The 17,447-nt window shown below is 48.1% G+C and overlaps 1 protein-coding gene across 1 annotated transcript; it reads left to right on the top strand.

Moving 5' to 3' along the window:
- Positions 1–875: 875 nt before the first annotated feature.
- On the top strand, positions 876–1,818 carry LOC144107336 (TNF receptor-associated factor 4-like). Its single transcript, XM_077640331.1, has one exon. It carries the CDS (start codon positions 987–989, stop codon positions 1,674–1,676), a length of 690 nt encoding a protein of 229 aa, XP_077496457.1. The 5' UTR covers positions 876–986; the 3' UTR covers positions 1,677–1,818.
- Positions 1,819–17,447: the final 15,629 nt, after the last annotated feature.

Here is a 17,447-nt window from a genome sequence, read left to right as displayed (position 1 = left end):
CCCGCCGCACCAGCTGCAGACCTGCAAGTCTTCGGGTTCCTCAAGAAATGCGACGGTCTTCTGGTCCACGTGGTCGCCGAATCCGAGCACGCGGTACCTGAGCATCCAGCGCGGCTCGGCCATTTCCACTATATGCACAGCTGTGTATCAGCAGCGCGCAGTGAAGCTCTCCCTGACGGTGAACGGTTTAAATGCGGCCGCGAACGCTGCGTCGAGAAACGCCGGCTTCGATAAGCAGCTCCAGCACACGGCCTGTGAACAAGCCGGGACCTATATCCGGTCTACTGCGTTTTCAAGGGGCGCGGAGTGGCGTTATCAGGACAACATGCGAAGAAAGCCGGTGCAACTTCTTTCATCCGTCTGCAGTGCCTGACTCTAGATAGAACTCGACAGAAAACGTCGCGGGCCGTCTGCAGCACGACGCTCAGCGCTCGTGTGGGCAGTATGATAGCGGCCCGACAGGAAGACTGCTAGTTTGTGCAACACGGTCGCGGCCGGAGAATGCCTGGGGCGCGTCGTACATGAGATAAAACGAGCCATATTTTTGCACCGAGTCGCCTCGCTGCGCAGGACTTTGTCCCCTGCTGCCGGCAGCTAAAGCACTGAAGCTTGCGACAAAAATGATACCGAGGAGCCGTGCCACGAAAGACAACATTTTCTCCTCATCAAGCCTCTGGGAAACCGCTTTTTTTTAGATTCTTTCCATGCTTCGCAGTTCGCTGGATAGCATATCTCCAATCTAAGCCCGTTGCTGCTAGCCTCCAAGCACTCTTTTGAAATTCGTGCAGTCAGAATGAGTGAGCTTTCTATTTATTTTGCTCTTACTCAACTTCATTCCAGCCCGGCGACGCGAGCGCCATCAGTTCAAAGGCGCGGCCGGAGTCGGTATCTTTGTATGCTTTTATCGCAACTTCCGTCGAAGCCTTTGCGTCGGCTGGATCGCATCGCCAACGGACCCTTCATAGAGAGTTTAGGAAAATCCCGGCATGGCAACAGCAGGCGTGCGGAGGCTGTTCAGGTATCGTGTAGCCAGCTATCATAATGATTTCGGCATCTGCGCCGTCGAGTTTCAGGAGGCACTCGACACTCGGTACGTCTGCAGCTGGTGCGGCGGAGCGTGCTACAGTTCCATGAACATTTTATCTTGTCTGCATGCGGTTTGTGACGAATGCAAGCCAAAGGCGTCCAGCGAAAGTACTCCCGTCTGCCCAATCGACCGGAAGAAACTGTCTTCCGACATTAAGTATCTGTCAACCAATCTATCAAGCAAGCAGGTACGTTGTCGTTACGTGGACAACGGTTGTGACTTTACGGGAGAGCTTGGAGAGTTGAACGAACATCTAAGCAGAAGTTGCGCCTTCCACCTGACGACGTGCTCGAAGTGCGGTGGCAGCGTAGCCCACAAAGACATCCGTGGCCACTACGTCGCCTGCAAGGGCGTGGCGGGTGTCTTCTTTCGCTCCGAGGATGTGCAGTCGCTGCTCGAAGACTTCGACAGCGCCCGCAGGGAAGTCGAGAAGGCGTTGACTTCGACGGGTGCGGACGACCTCAGCGCACTCCGGAACGCGGTGAACTTGGTGAGCGAAGGATTAGCGAAGCTTCGGTGCCAAACTTCGCAGGATGCTCTCAGCCAGGTCACGGCGGACAAGTGCGAGGGTCCTGGTAGCGACGTGTGACTGACTGCTATCGTCTGCGACAACGACAACGCCTTGAAAACACGTGTTTAGTGGTTCCCGTGTGTTAGTGTGTGAATCTGCAGTCCTGCAAGCGGCACGTATACAGTGCAACTACCGGGTCATGGTTCGATAACGAGAAACATCAACGCGAGGTTGCTGTTACAGCCAGCCTTGGTCAGCATAATCGGGGTTAAGCGAGCCTCTTGCGTTGTATTTTTCATTCTAACGGTCCGTCGCTGAGTGCTTTGTACAAGTGCAATTTTTTTTTTCACGTTTTGCTTCTGTCGCTCAACTTGTGAAATGTGCCTTCTCAAGCGCTGTCCCCACAGGGTCATTCTACCGGGAATAAAGCGCAAGAGAAAGATGTTCGTTTCGATCTATCTTGTTGGTTCATGCTATGGTGTTGGCATGGAGTCACCAGTAGTTTTTTTAGTCGTCCGTCATTTCAGGTCAGCTCGTCAGTGAATGTACTTGATCAGTGGACTGAGCGTCGGAGAGGGACGTCGGAAAGGAGGCGGAAAGTTGCGAGAGCCGACAATTCGTCCAGTTTGGCCTTGTCTGGCTGCCTTCGAAGCGTGTGCCGATCTACGTACTTCCAACTAGCCCAATATTTTGCACTGCGTACTACACGAGGCGTTACAAGGAAGACTGAGTAATTTTCAAAAATACAAATTTTTCAAAAATTAAAATATGGCTTTTGTGGCATAGTATTACCAGCGTTGGCAGACACAGGAAAGTTAGTGAGTTGTCTTAAGTAGTAAGCTGGTTAACTATTTCTGATAAATAACTTTTTAAGAATGAAGAGTTAAGCAACTAGTTCCATTTAGAGATTTGTAGCCGGTCGTTAGTAAGAGCCGTATCATTTTTTAGACTTTCAAAAATGCGATTTTCCTCGGTGCTGTGGGTCGACAAAATTTGGCTTCATTGTGCCAAAACACATGCGCTTTCGAAAAGCATGCAGGCAAAGCAACCGTTCCAGTGCACGTAACTAGTCAAAAAAGCCAAATTTTATTGGGCCACAGCACCAAGGGTAATCGCATTTTCTAAATTATAAAAACTGATATGGCGATTACTAGCCATCGGCTACATATCTCTAATTGCAACTAGGTGCTCAACGCTAATGTTTAAAAAGTTATTTATTACAATATAGTTAACCAGCTTACTTGTTAAATCGATTCACCGGTTTTCTGGTGTCTGCTAACACTGATAATACTATAGTGAAAAAGCCATATTTTTACCCCGAAAGTCCTATTTTTGCAAATTACTTAACGTCTTCCCTGTAACACTTGGTATATCACGCACTGCTCCGCGTTGTGCCGAATTCGCGCATTCTCATTTATGGAGTTGTTCGGTGCATCGCAAGTGTTTGGGCGAGTTTTGCGACCGCGACTGACTGGGGAAGATGACGGGTGTTGGAGAAGGCATTGCATAGTGTTCTTGAATGAACGCTGGCACAATCAATGCGTGCTACCAGAGCTTGGGACAAGGGGGCTCGGAAATAAACGTGGAAGTACGCGTTTCTGTTGCGTGTGAATACGTTGAAACGTTCCAATTAATCCGTCTAAAATGACTGGCTAAAGAGATACCCTGAATGTGCACAACAGTCACTACTACTAGATATGGCACAACCCGTCTTGGAAGAGTTACTGCTGGCGAGTTGTGAAGCCTGATCGGACAGCTAGGAAACGAGTGTGACGCCGGACTCTCTACTGTGGACGAGGACATACGTATATGAAAAAGAACAGTACTCGACTATCAGCGCCGATCTCAGATCCTCGAGCTACGGATCGAGACGCCAAGGAAAAGTCCCCCGCCCCACATCTTTGCGCTTAAAGGACATATCAATGCCTTCGGTTAATTGTGCCCTCTTGATTGATGCTTAAAGGACACCCCATGTGATTTTCTCCCGAATTAAATCTACGCAGCTCCTAAATTAAGCTTTGTTTACAAGGGCGACTTCTTTTATCATAATCAGTTCAACTTTTGTCATCGGTTTAATATTCTTGCCCGTGACATTGTACATAGTAGGTGTAATAATGCGCAGTTCATTCGCAGTTAATTACCTGTTTCCTTGTTGAACTTCTCTACTGCAATGTGTATGTTAGGGCGTGGTAAAAATAATGAGAAGCATATCAGGCTGTGTCCATGGCTCCTTCATCTTATCCCGAGGATCGGTCTAATAAAAAATGTCACTTTTTGCGTGTTCTGCCTGCCTATAGACGTCAAGATGACGTGCGGGCTTGAACTAAGCGTAGTCCTGGTTTCGGTCAGCCTTTCTGTGCAACAAAGTGACACACATCAAAAGCAACACACGTAACACAGGTGTCCTGCCTTCCCAGCTCCCTCTTCAGATTCATTGGTTCGATCCCGGTTGATGCGGCCACTTCTGCATTACACCGTCTCTCACATCGGCGTAACCCACAGCATTGCTTTGGAACGCCGCCCTTTCAGATACCGTTCACAACATTTCCTCATATCGGTTCTTTTTACTTCGAAACTATTTGCACGCCCAAAGAGAGCCAAATAACTTGCTTTGCATAGTGGCGTATAGCCACTGCTTAGTTTTTAAAGGCACATACAGAATAGTGCACAAAATGTCGCAAAGCAGAACGTACAGAGGTCACAAAACTTATGCCTCTCCCTCAAGGGAAAAGCGTTGAAAAAATTACTGAGTTCGAAAGGGGGGACCTATTTGTACACTCCAGTTTAAGTTAAAATGACTCGTTTATTTCAGCCGCCTCACCAGCAATGTGCATTAACGCGGGGTATGCGCACGACTATTACTTCGGCGAGAAAAAGCAATACTGGAGCATCTAATTCTTACAGCTCGGTTTTTCTATCCATCAATCGCTGTAACGCCCACACATGTGACACAATCAGCAGGGCACTTCCTGCATCTCTTTCACAACACATTCACTATCGGTAATGAAAGAGACCTACCTGCTGCATCGGCTGGCCAGCCGCTTGGATGTCATGGTTTTCCTAGCAAGTAAGTGCATTCTAAAAAAGAAGACAGCATGGGGGCCCATAATGTATTCCTGCATTATTTTGCTGTAATCGCTTTGCTGTGTCGCCTGTGGCTTGGTGTAGCTTTCACCCACCACTACTCCTTCTTAATCGCTATGGCTGATAGCCCTGCATGTGCCATCTGCCCAGGTTCTTCTGTGAATGTCCTGCCTACACCGCCGAAAGGCCCTCACTCTGCCGTACACTGAAGCGTCAGGATCCACGCCCACTGACGGAAGTAAAGTTTCTCGGCCACTGGCCGCGGCAATCATCGGCGGTGAAGGCCTCCAAAGCACTGCTCCGCTTCTTGCGAAATTCTGGCCTGCACGATAAGCTGTGACTTTACCGAACGCTTGCTGGCTTTGCAAACTGACTTCAGATTCCTGCTGCTCTCCTTTCTCATTCATTGTTTTTTATCCCCTCGCCCATTTCCCCCCGTGCTGGGTAGCAAACCGGTGATTCTTCGATTAACCTTCCTGCCTTTCCTCCTCCTCCTCCTCCTCCTCCTCCCCCATCGCTGAATTAATTGGTTTTTGGGGAAAGGAAATGGCGCAGTAACTGTCTCATATATCGTTGGACACCTGAACCGCGCCGTAAGGGAAGGGACAAGGGAGGGAGTGAAAGAGGAAGGGAAGAAGGAGGTGCCGTAGTGGAGGGCACCGGAATAATTTCGACCACCTGGGGATCTTTAACGTGCACTGACATCGCACAGCACACGGGCGCCTTAGCGTTTTTCCTCCATAAAAACGCAGCCGCCGCGGTCGGGTTCGAACCCGGGAACTCCGGATCAGTAGTCGGCCCCATCGCTGAATTCAGTGTCACGGCGCGGCGACATAGTATTGTTTTAAATGGAAGAGTCTGCCAACAAGCCGTATTTTGTCACGATTATTCTTGCGATTTATTCTTTTTTTTTCTTGCGGCTGGTAGGTCTCGCATCTTCGATGCCGGAATCGACCATGCACTTTGCTTGTTCAGATGCCAGTGGCGACGCAGCAAGTGGGGACTTGAAACGGTGAAAAGAATGAAAGGGGAAAAATATCGTCACAAAATACGCTCCAGTCTGGGCAACACTAGGATATGGCTTTGCTCAACAATTTACTACACTTCCGCCAGTTTTCAATAAGTGAATGAAAAGAATAAAGCAGAGGCTCGAAGAAGAAAGCAATTTTTTTCTCTGTCTCTCTATCTATCTATCAATCAATCAGTCAATCAATCAATCAATCTATCTATCTATCTATCTATCTATCTATCTATCTATCTCTCACACACGCACAAAAAAGCAAAGCCGCTATGATTGCGCTGAAAAGATCTTCAAAGAGTTCATTAGGGCTCTTTGGTGCGCGATCAAGTTGAGGAAACCGTTCGACCGGTGAATGCATTCGTCTCTTGCGTGGCAAGTACAGGGTAAAAACCTCCGTGCTCGGTGCTCCTGCAGCACCGGAGAAGGAGCACTCTCTTATGGTTCAGAATCTGCCTTCTCCCAGGTCCACCGCGGCCATTAAATCACTCCTCCACCATGACTCATGGTGTATTGTGTCTGCCGCCACGTAACATTCGGTGGAGCTGCTAAGGCTGCATTACACCGACTGGGCATCTTTGAACCCAATCATCTACCGTGGTTGCCGATCTGTCAGGCGTTACAGAGCCGAATAGCTCTGCCGCCCCACCATGACCCAAGAACTACACCTCACTGCGTCGCTCTCCTCCAGCAACCTCCTCAGCCCAAACTAGAAGACAGGCCGCAACCTTATGACACCCGTGCCATTCGGCGCGTCCATGGTGCCTTGATCACCTGCTCTTGGCTGCGCTTTGTGGTCCAGCCTTCGCCAAAGCCATCCCGCCATTCATCGCCGGTGCCAAGTCGTTCACCCTCTTCTGTCCTTTGCTTCTCATTCCGACCGTCGTCTTGTCGATTACGTTACGCGATCACATTACGCTCCCGCCAGCCACGGCGGTGGCGTTTCGATGGAAACTAATCGCCAAAGATGTCGTATGGCGTGCGATGCCAGTGCATGCACGTCAATAGAACCGGAGCCCTCCATTACGGCGCCGCTTTCTCTCTTCTTTCTTTCAGCCCTCATGGTACGAAAAAGTGGAACCAACTGAGCTTCTTTCTTCCTCCAATGCAGTCCAAATGGCGTAAAATTAGTTCCTGTTGGTACGCTATTCAAGTATGGTCCAAATAGAGTCCCAATCGGACAAACTGAGTTTCCAAAAAGCTACAAATTCCAACTTGATAGTGCAAATTGACCGGCACTCCGACACTGATAGACCAATTATATATATAGAATACATTCCAATTGGACACTCACCTGACTACCCGCCGCGGTGTCTCAGTGGTTAGCGCACTCGGCTACTGAGCCGGAGTACCCGGGTTCGATCCCTACCGCGGCGGCCGCGTTTCGATGGAGGCGAAACGCAAAGGCGCCCATGTGCTTTGCGATGTCAGTACGTGTTAAGATCCCCAGGTGGTCGAAATTTTTCCGAAACCCTCCACTACGGCACCTCTGTCTTCCTTTCTTCTTTCACTCCCACCTTCCTCCCTTCACTTATGGCGCGGTTCGGGCGTCCACCGAGATGTGAGACAATTACTGCGCCATTTCCTTTCTTAGAAAAACAATTGTACTGAATGACTGAGTCTTTACCAACTGGTGAGCCCAGTTGGGTTCCAATTGGACGCCATTCACACTACTATGTGCCATGAGTCTTGCCAATTGCATGCACCCAAGAGAAATTAGCCAAAGGTCGATTATAGGTAAGTCTCTAGTCTAAAGTCGTTAGGCAATGCGTTCGGCAAATTAAATGTCGCCTAACGATGGGTCATTGCTGTCAACAAAGACAGACCGCCAACCATGAATGACTGTTCAACATTTAGCCGCCGACGCGCCGGCAAGCTTAGAAGGCCAAACCCTGGGCAAGGTCGTGTCGGCTAAAATGATGGTACACTGGAAAATTTCAATTTGGAGAAACTTCAGAAGTACTAAAATTTCCTATTCGGAGCACTTCGGAGCAAACAACATTGATTTAGAAGCACTCTGGAGCGTGTAGTTTTAAGTTTCCAAACCACTCAAGTTGGCTAAGAAGGCTGGAAAAAGTTTGATGAAGAGGTTTTCAAGACCATTAAGTTCGTAATAATTGTCAAAGAGTCGCACCTGACAGGTTTTCAGCTCTACGTTTTACACTCTATAATTGTAAAGGCAAGCACAGCTGGTGGCAGCAGAAAGTTAGGTGATTAAGAAGTTCGCGGAGATAAGGTGACCGCGGTTGGCACCGGAGAGCGCTAATTGGAGAGGTATGGGAGAGGCCTTTGCGCTGCATTTAGCCTAGTCAGGCTGATGATGATGAATTATACGAGAGACACCTGTGCGGAATTTCTCACGCAACGTTTAGGACAGTCCCGATCCAGGATTCTCGAGGGAGCGGGCGCTCACCTTTGCGGGGCTCACGCAAATACCCCGTTTAGACCGTCGGACTTACCCTCCTCCCCACCCCTCTCTTACGCACTCCCAACAGATCCTCTTCAGACGCCTCCAGACCCGCTCTCTGTCATCCCCTCAGCTTTTATCCCACTATTGCGGCACATCCCCTGCATGCTCCCTATGTGGTGACCCCCACGCCACACTCTCCCATATCCTTTTCGGCTGCCCTGCTGACCCTCCCCCGTGGGGACAGCACGCCATCTCGAGCTGGGAGGATTGGGAGGTCATGCTTATGTCTGAAGACCCGACATCGCAGCTTGCTGCGGTGACTCGGGCTGCCGACGTCATGTCCCGGCATGACCTACTTGATGCAGTGCGGTACCGCGCAGTGGCCCAGGGACCCAGCTGGGTCTAAAACTCACTTGCTGAATAAAGTTTTTCTGTCTGTCTGTTTGAAGAGCATGACAAATACCCGCGAGCGCAGTAGTAGAAATGTGCTGTATGTCTCTCCACTTTCCTTTGAAAAGCTTAAAAATGTATTCGCATTAAAACATTAAAATATTTCCGGGTTTCATTTCTGTCAGCGAGCCCGTCATTTTTTTTTTGCCCACTGTACTTGTCTGTGACGTCTTTGCTTCAGTAATCAAGGAACACACATTTGCTGCTTGTAATAAGAAATTATGTCGAATAGAACAACACATTTTGAATTAGATGTTGGCTTCATTGGCTGGCACCCAGACATACAGCTGTGCAGGTCAGTGAGTGGGAGGATATGGATTGTGATAACATGCTCAGCGTCATTGGCCATGGGACAATTTTTGGCAAGCTTTTCATCTTCCACTGCTCAGGGTAACCCGCGAGCCTATGAAGCTTCTCAGTCTAGTTAATTCATGTCAGGTGTCTCACAGCTGTCGCTGCAACTAGCAACAGTGAAGTCTCAGGACTTCCACTGGCCTGCGAACTGATCTTCTCAATCAACTCTATAAACCGATGTTATTTTTTACTGCTTTACAGCAAGCACTTATGGCTAAGACCTTCTAACTAGCTTGCTGGTTAACTAATATAGAATAGTTAACTGTTTACATTACTGTTACGCTTCTTAATTATTGAGAGGCGTGTAGCCAACTGTAATCAATATCCAAGACAGTTTTAGAATTCTGAAAAAGCGGTTACTCTCAGCGCTGTGGCGCGGCAAATTTTGGCTATTCTGACGAGCTAAGAGCACTGGAGAAGTTGCTTTGCCTGCAAGCTTCTCGAAAGCGCATGTATTTTGGCGAGATTTTGCCATAATACGGTATGGATATTAATTACGGTGGGTTACAGGGCTCAATAATTAAGGGGCCCAACAAATGGTGACAGTTAAAAAGTTAACTGTACAATCTTAGTTAACCATCCTGCTTGTTAGAAAGCCTTAGCTCTGTTCTGGTGTAGTTTACCGCTGACAACGTTATGTCGAAGAAAGCGCTCTTCTAAAGCAAAAAGCCTATTTTTTTTAAATTGTGTAAAGTCAGATGAAGCACTCTGTAATACAGCTACAGTAGTGTAAATGTTTTATTCGTGAAAGATCTTTAGTTAGTGAGCGTAAAAAGACAACCACATGCCGCAAGTAAGATATCCAAGCCCATATCCAACCTTCGTATGCCGCTCCCAAGGATAGGTTACATGCAACAAATAACCCAAAAGTGGAGGATTGGCCAGTCGCTCTAATAGATCAGCTGTTAAGGCACCATACACGACAAACCGAGGTCTTGAGTTCAGATCCCACTGCCTGCATATGGTTGTCTTTTCTTCTACTTTCTAATAAATTACCTTTCTGGCATAAAATTAATACACTGATAATTTTCCATCGCTCAATACTACAGAATAAAAAAACAAAACAATTCCCCTATGCTTTCCCTGATTTCGGCGACTGGTGGCTTCCTTCATACGTATGTAATGATAAGCAGTTCATTTCCCTTTCCCTGCTCTTGTCCCTCTTGAGGATGGCCCCTTAATACCTCACTTTTTTACACCATTTTAGTGTTACCTATATACTGCACGTCTTATGATGAGTACATATACAGTGGAGCTCGGACATGTCGAACCCGGGTAGTTCGAATGACTAAATGTATTGTAAAGTCTTCGACAGACCTGTCTATAGCGCTCAAACTGCGTGCTGTCTGCACTCCGCAGCACGCACAGTGACGTCTAGCGGCAGCGCCTGGTCCGAGATTGCGCATCTTTGAATGTCGTCTGATCATCAGACATGCGCTATCTCGAAGCGAGATGCTGCCGCTAGACGCCGCTCTGAGCGCTGAGAAGCGCAGACGGCACGGTGTTCGAGCGCTATAGACGATATACAGCACCGCATCATGGAGGCTGCCATATTTGGTCACGTGGTCACGCTGCCATTACACGCCTCGTGACTGCTTTGCGCATGCCTCGCCGCGACGGCTGCTGCGTTAGGGGGTTGAGTTCCGACAGCCAGTGTTCCGGCTAATACGGTTGTAAAGGAGTGGGAATACGACACTAGGATTTGACCAAAGCTTCAAAGGACATCTGAGAACCCTAATTTGATCACTTGAGGCGTGAAAGCGTAATCAGGCTTCATGTCGTGGAGAGCCGCTCAGCATACCGACTCTTCGAACCATCGAATGGATCGCCTGAATGCTTGTCGTTGCTTCGACTGAAGGCTTTGCTGAATGTTTTTTATTGCTATTACCTAAAACCGCAAGATTTAATGCTCCTGCGTCAGCGGAGGTTGTTGTCGAATCGGGCACATGCATGCATACATCGCTTTAAAACGTTCACATGCACATCATACGCATTTTTTACAACCTGCTAACGGTGCTTCGGCAGCGTGAAATATTTTCTACTGATTTTTAAACGGGAAAGTCGACAAAAATATATATTGACACAGATGTTACCTATCATGCAGCAATACCATGCATCAAGCAGCCTTCACTATCTGGCGTGTAATTGTTTCGAAGGATCTCTCTATATAAATGTAATAACGCGTTTATGCTACGCTGTGGTCACAATTACAATAGCCTCACACAAAACTGGAGTATGCTCCACGCTCGATATGTGGACATGAAAATTCTCGAGGTCTCGTTCGGGGGTAAGTGATTAGCTCCAATGCGAGGGATGGCCTGCGAGGTCAATTTTAGCTACTGTCTTGCATCGACCGCGAGGGAAAGACAACCGGCCAGCACAGCAGCCGTAACGCGAATGCTTTATTCCGAAAATATCTAGCACCCAAGGCAACCACGGTATACACAGACGCCGCTGTCTACCCCAGACCCAGGGGAACAAAAGAACAAACTGTACGGTAACACAGGGGGAAGAAATGGCTGTTGCTCTGGCGGCCGCGGAGGGTTACCGTACCAAAAAGAAACTTACAATATTAACGGATTCACAAGAAGCCTGCCGAAACTACATGAACGTCAGAATAGGACGCAGAGCACTCCAGATCCTCCGCTCATGCGGCTTCAATAATCAGATCAGATCTGGATACCAGGGCACACCGAGATTGCGGGTAAGCAATGAGGCCGACAAGACCGCTCGAGGGCACACAAACCGAGCGGTCTTGACCTCCGACCTCGAAGAGCCCATAACGGTAAACCCAGGCTTTTCAAACATACTAAACTATTTCAGAGGGATGAGGATCAGATACCCGCCACCCCAGAATACGCTAAAGCAGCACGAAGCGGTACAATGGCGGAAACTGCAAACAGGAACATTCCCAAATCTAAACACATTAAGCAAAATGTTCCCCACCCAGTATAGGAACACATGCCCACGGTGCGGCTAAAAGACCACCCTATACCACATCCCATGGGAATGCAAAGAAAACAAAGCATTCCATCAGATCGAAAATCCGAGTGCGGAACAGTGGGAGAGGGCGCTCTCCAGCGGCAACCCGTGCACACAACGGGGGCTCATACGGCACGCCCGACGAGTAGCTACCCTCAGTGGAGCCCTGGCATAAGGGCGCCAACCCTGAGAAGGCAGAAGACGCCATCTTAAGATGGAAGAGCTCTGTTGGACCGCTAAATCACTGTACTTAGAGCAATAAAGTTTTCCCAATCCAATTCGAATATGGCCCACAAAAACCTCGCTTCCAGGAGCGCAGTTCAACAGTACCACCAGTACTGCTTGTAACACGTACACGGATTGGCGGTAAGCGTTTATTTGCTCTTACGGCTGTGCACTGCATAATATACAGTAACTGTATGTAGGAGCACAAGTCGTCCTTCTTTCCGTTCCTGATTCGGCCTCGGGCGCTACTGTTACTAATCCCCACACACATTAACTGATGAGCAATGCGGTCTCACTACGCACGCAGACGCAAGCGCCAGCAATGGGCAGCACGCCGTCACGGTTTCGGCGGCGGAACAGCTTGTTCATGCGGCTATGGTTACGCTTAACCCTCGCAGAAGATCGAAACCTTTCTTTCTAGATTAGCCCTCTAGCTCTAGCGGACGTGTTGCGTTCTCCCATTCGGAAAGGGTGCATGGAGAAGGAGCACGAACAGGGGCTGTATAGCACTTCTGCAGTTCGGAGCAGTGAGACTGGCAAAATATCTCGTACCACACCTTTTACTCTCCGTCAAAATTTTTGCAGTCCACAACACAGCATGTATTTCCTCTGCGTTTTCCCATCTTTGTAGAAAGAATACATTCGGCAGCCACCCGCGATATTTCTACTGCTGCATCGCTGCGTTCACGCCGTTGACTTACAGGGCCCGTAAGGGCGCAGAGTTCCGAGCGCGCCTGTGGCGCCATCTGTTGTCAAACGGAAGAGCTGCGCGCCGTAAACTGTCTGTAGACAGGTCTGTGGACGACTGTACACGCAGATGAGTGCTGCAGGAAGGCTGCAACACTGGAGTCTAAAAAAATAGAGAATGCACACTCGTGGACGGCATAATATACGTGCTATGAATCAGAACATTGGATGTGCAAGTATAGAAGGCAACTCAAGTTTTTTTCTAATCATACAAAGGCTTGAAAGCCTGCTAACACAAACTCGCACAAGTTTAGTTTATGGGGGTTTGACGTCCCAAAGCGACTCAGGCAATGAGGGACACCATAGTGAAGGGCTTCGAAAATTTCGACCACTTGGGGTTCTTTAACTTGCATTGACGCCGCACAGTACACGGGCCTCCAGAATTTCTGCTCCATCAAAGTTCGACCCCCGCGGCCCGGATCGAACCCGCGTCTTTCGGGTTAGCAGCCGAGCACCGTAACTACTGAGCCACTGTGGCTGCTACAAAAGTCTCACAAGTGATTTTATTTTCCATAAATTTCGTACCAGAATAAGGCATACGACTTTGGGGCAAAGCGGTTCATCACTGCAAGAAAAGACTCCACTGCATGCGTCTGCTGGTGAGGCGACAGCTCGTATATGTCGGCAAGCAGACACTTGCACACCAGGAGACCACAAAGTTTCTCATTTGCAGGTGTGTCTGCAACAATGTGGGACATAAGAAAGTAAAGCAGATATAATTTGTTAACAGGCCATTCCGAAAGTTCATTACAGCAGCACACGGGGACCTTGCAAAATGTTTCTTTTTTTTATGAGCACTGTCCATAGCCATGTTGTCAACCCCAGCCACAACAGACATATTTGCACTGGGGCAAATTTAATAAAAGCAACACAGGCGTTTTGAGGTCTTGGTATATTATGGACAAGCCAAATTGTATGCCTGTAATAAACCTGTACCTCTGGCCTACATTTTACGCAGAATAGCGTAAATTTGCGAAGGAGAACCTCATTTAATAAAATCTAAGACCAGGGTTTTCTTCACTTCTGAGCCAACATGGCTATGTAAATAAGCCTTTCTTTACACCACAAAAACAATCAAGTAACAGAACAGCTCTGTGATATCAATAAGAACAAGGCTGCTAATCAAAAAAGCGCCTCGAAAAATCCACCTCCGCGGCTCCATTTCGCTACGCTGGCACCTCTCACAGGTTGTGCCGTGGTTATGGTGCTTATTCTGCACACAAATAGCGACATCCAGGTTTTCGTTACCAGCACCAGCCTGGGTAGCGAAATACGTGTGGTTTATGATTTATTTGCCCCACAGCGCAGTCATCCGCACATCCACAGGCCTTAGAAGCGGCGAGGAGTTTTTTTTTTTTTTTTTCACAGCCCAGAAAGTTGAAAATCACTGATTAGTGACAGGCCATCCTCTTTCCTTTATGCGTCTAAATATGTCTATTGCAAAACTAATCTTTACTGGCATGTTATGTATCAATGCAGAGTCTTGTGGAAGCTCTACCGGTAACTAAAAGCACAACCAGCGAGGGACGGCGCTGGGCTCCAGGTAGGCTGGCTTCACTGCGTGACAGCATTCTCGCTTGGAAAATGAGTACGAGAGACCGAAGGCCCCCCTCAAACACACCTCATGTTCTCACTGTCGCGTGCTTTCACAGCGATAGCGCTGCGAGCAGGTGTCCAAGGCCGCACTGCCGACCTGACTCTACATGCAAAAAGTGAACGAAGAGCACTGTTAGGGGAAGCGCCAGTTGCAGGGGCGCAGCGCGCAGTTCGATATATCGAATGACCAGGAAATTTGAAGTTCGATATACTGTGCGACTCTTCAATACTTTTGTAATTTTACATAAGATTTTCGAGGAGATAATTTATGTATTCAATAAAGCTAATAATTCGAAATATCCTGTAAGTGTCAAAAGAGAAAAATGAAAGATGGTAAGAAAAATGCAAGCACGTGCATCTGAACATAACAAATGATTACTTCCATACCTGCAATGTAGCTTCAGCAGGGAGATGACACACATTAAAGGCATTGCTCATTGACCAAGAAAGTTCCTGCTGTGAGCACCTTTGTGTTTCCCCATTTCCAAGCTCATTGCTCATATATACGCAACTACAATGCCTCATTTAATGATGAACTAAACAACCATGTTCTTACTGCAATCAAGCTCAGTAGGTCACTTCCTTTATATGGCTGATTCTATTTTCAGTAGCCAACTTTTCTCATTGTTATTTGCAATAAACCATGCCCACCTAAACAAGAGTGGCAGGAAAAGGTTGCATTCACATAACACTGAAGGTAGCGGCAAGTAAGAGCAGGGACACCACTGCATGATAAAATAGCAAACTGAGCAGCAATTGTTAGTTACATTTAGATAAAGGGTTATGAGAAATACATATCTGCTAAGACGTGTAATGCAGCGAACTGTCCCAATAAGCCTGTGTGAAGCATGTACTACAAGCACAGATAAATCACCTATCTTTCGTCACGTCTGTGCTGCCCTTGCTACTAAGTTTTGCGTTGCTGCTGACAGTAGGTTACAGTAAAGAACACAAGCACTTACACTCCTGTTGTGTCCGGTGTGGGCAGGTATGTCTCATCATGAGGGTCGTCTTCAGAATCTGCTGACGGCTCTGGCGCTAAAGGCACCAGTGATGATGATGACGATGGATTTTTGTGCCGCAAGGGCATCTGTGGCCAAAGAGCGTAGTTTATTTTCTTCTACTGAAGGTGGGGTCAAAGACCCATTTCATAAGCACTTCGCCCTTAATAAGCTAAGCACCAGACCAGGGGAAAACGTGTGCCCATTGTATCATCGGTGGGTACCCAGCGGCACTGGGGAAGAGCACTCTTGGTTTATGCTATCAAACAGCACCATGTCAGCAGCATGGAACTCAGTCTGGCATTCTGTAGAGCAATTATATCATAAGCGTCCATTTAATCATAATGTGCTTCTGGAACTCAGCACAGGTTCAATACCAAGGCACAGCGAGCGCATTTTGTTGGTGGCAAAATGGAAATAAAAATGGCTCGATATGAGTGGGTGGTGAAAAATTCAGGCGGCCCAGTTTAGATTTTCACACTCAAAATATATTTTTGTGCCAAATATTTCAGAAAATATAACAAATTACCACCAGGTCCCCTGCTAGCCGTACATGTCCAGCTTCATTCACTAAACAATCAATGGAGTGGAATTATTCCGTGCAGAGTGATAAGAATCAATACACACCTGATTCCTTTTCTCCGCCATCTGTTTATAAGGCCAAATGATTTTGTTCTTGGTTCTCGACTTCTTTGCAGCCTGAATGTACACTAGAGTCCCTTATCTTTCCTGGCACAGGCGCACTTGGGCTTGCTGCAGTTACGTCTGTAGGGCAAGGTGATATCAATGCACGTAAAAAAAAAAGTCTTGAAAATTGGCTGTTGGGGAAAGGAAATGGCGCAGTATCTCTCTCATCTCTGCGGACACCTGAACCGCGCCGTAAGGGAAGGGATAAAGGAGGGACTGAGATAAGAAAGGAAGAAAGAGGTGCCGTAGTGGAGGGCTCCGGAATAATGTCGACCACCTGGGGATCTTTAACGTGCACTGTCATCGCACAGCACACGGGCACCTTTGCGTTTCGCCTCCATCGAAACGCAGCCGCCGCGGTCGGAAACAAAGAACGCAGATTTAGTGAGAAATACTGAAATTGAGGACTAGGCTTTGAGACTCTGATCCAGTGTCATGTCAAAAGATTACACGATGCTGTCTCCACGAGCGGCCAGCCATCCTGCGACGCTAGCTGTAGTATTTGCATTTGGTCTCGGATGTGCAACATAATTGGTTTTTTGGGGAAAGGAAATGGCGCAGTATCTGTCTCATATATCGTTGAACACCTGAACCGCGCCATAAGGGAAGGGATAAAGGAGGTTGTGAAAGAAGAAAGGAGGAAAGAGGTGCCATAGTGGAGGGCTCCGGAATAATTTCGACCACCTGGGGATCTTTAACGTGCACTGACATCGCACAGCACACGGGCGCCTTAGCGTTTTGCCTCCATCGAAACGCAGCCGCCGCGGTCGGGTTCGAACCCGGGAACTCCGGATCGGTAGCCGAGCGCCCTAACCACTGCGCCACCGCGGCGGGGCTCAGGTGCGAGCGAGAATAAACGCGACAAATACACTTAAGTACCAGTACTTGCAGACTCTGACGTCGTCACAGTTGTCGGCTGGTAAACTGGCAGTCGACCGTGCATTCCGACTCCACACTCACCTGCGTTATTTGATCAGAATAGAAGGCTAGGGGGGCATACAAAGCCGCGTACAATAAGCAGGTTGATATAGAAGCCTGGCGTTTAGGACGTTTCGGCACGGTCACGTGTTAATGCGTTGTAGTTCATATTGAGCTCTAGTGCGCCAAGTTCCGGTTGTACGAGTCCGGCGGGAAATGAAGGGAGCAAATTGTGCTGTTGTTACGTGGGGTCCAAAGAAACCGTCCATGGCGCGTACTAAGTTTACCCATGCCGTTTGCTGTGTTTCATGGCGGGGTAAACCGTGCAGCACAATACCGTCGCCCGCTTTACTGGAGCAGAAGTTTACCACACAGCC

This window comes from Amblyomma americanum, chromosome 10, assembly GCF_052857255.1.
Source record: "Amblyomma americanum isolate KBUSLIRL-KWMA chromosome 10, ASM5285725v1, whole genome shotgun sequence".
Lineage (NCBI taxonomy): Eukaryota > Metazoa > Arthropoda > Arachnida > Ixodida > Ixodidae > Amblyomma > Amblyomma americanum.
The sequence above is the reverse complement of the archived record's forward strand: the minus strand, read 5'-3'. Positions and strand labels throughout refer to the sequence as shown.

Bases quoted from the DNA above. Each gene is read 5' to 3' on its own strand.
- LOC144107336 (XM_077640331.1), top strand. From the start codon at position 987: ATGGCAACAGCAGGCGTGCGGAGGCTGTTCAGGTATCGTGTAGCCAGC.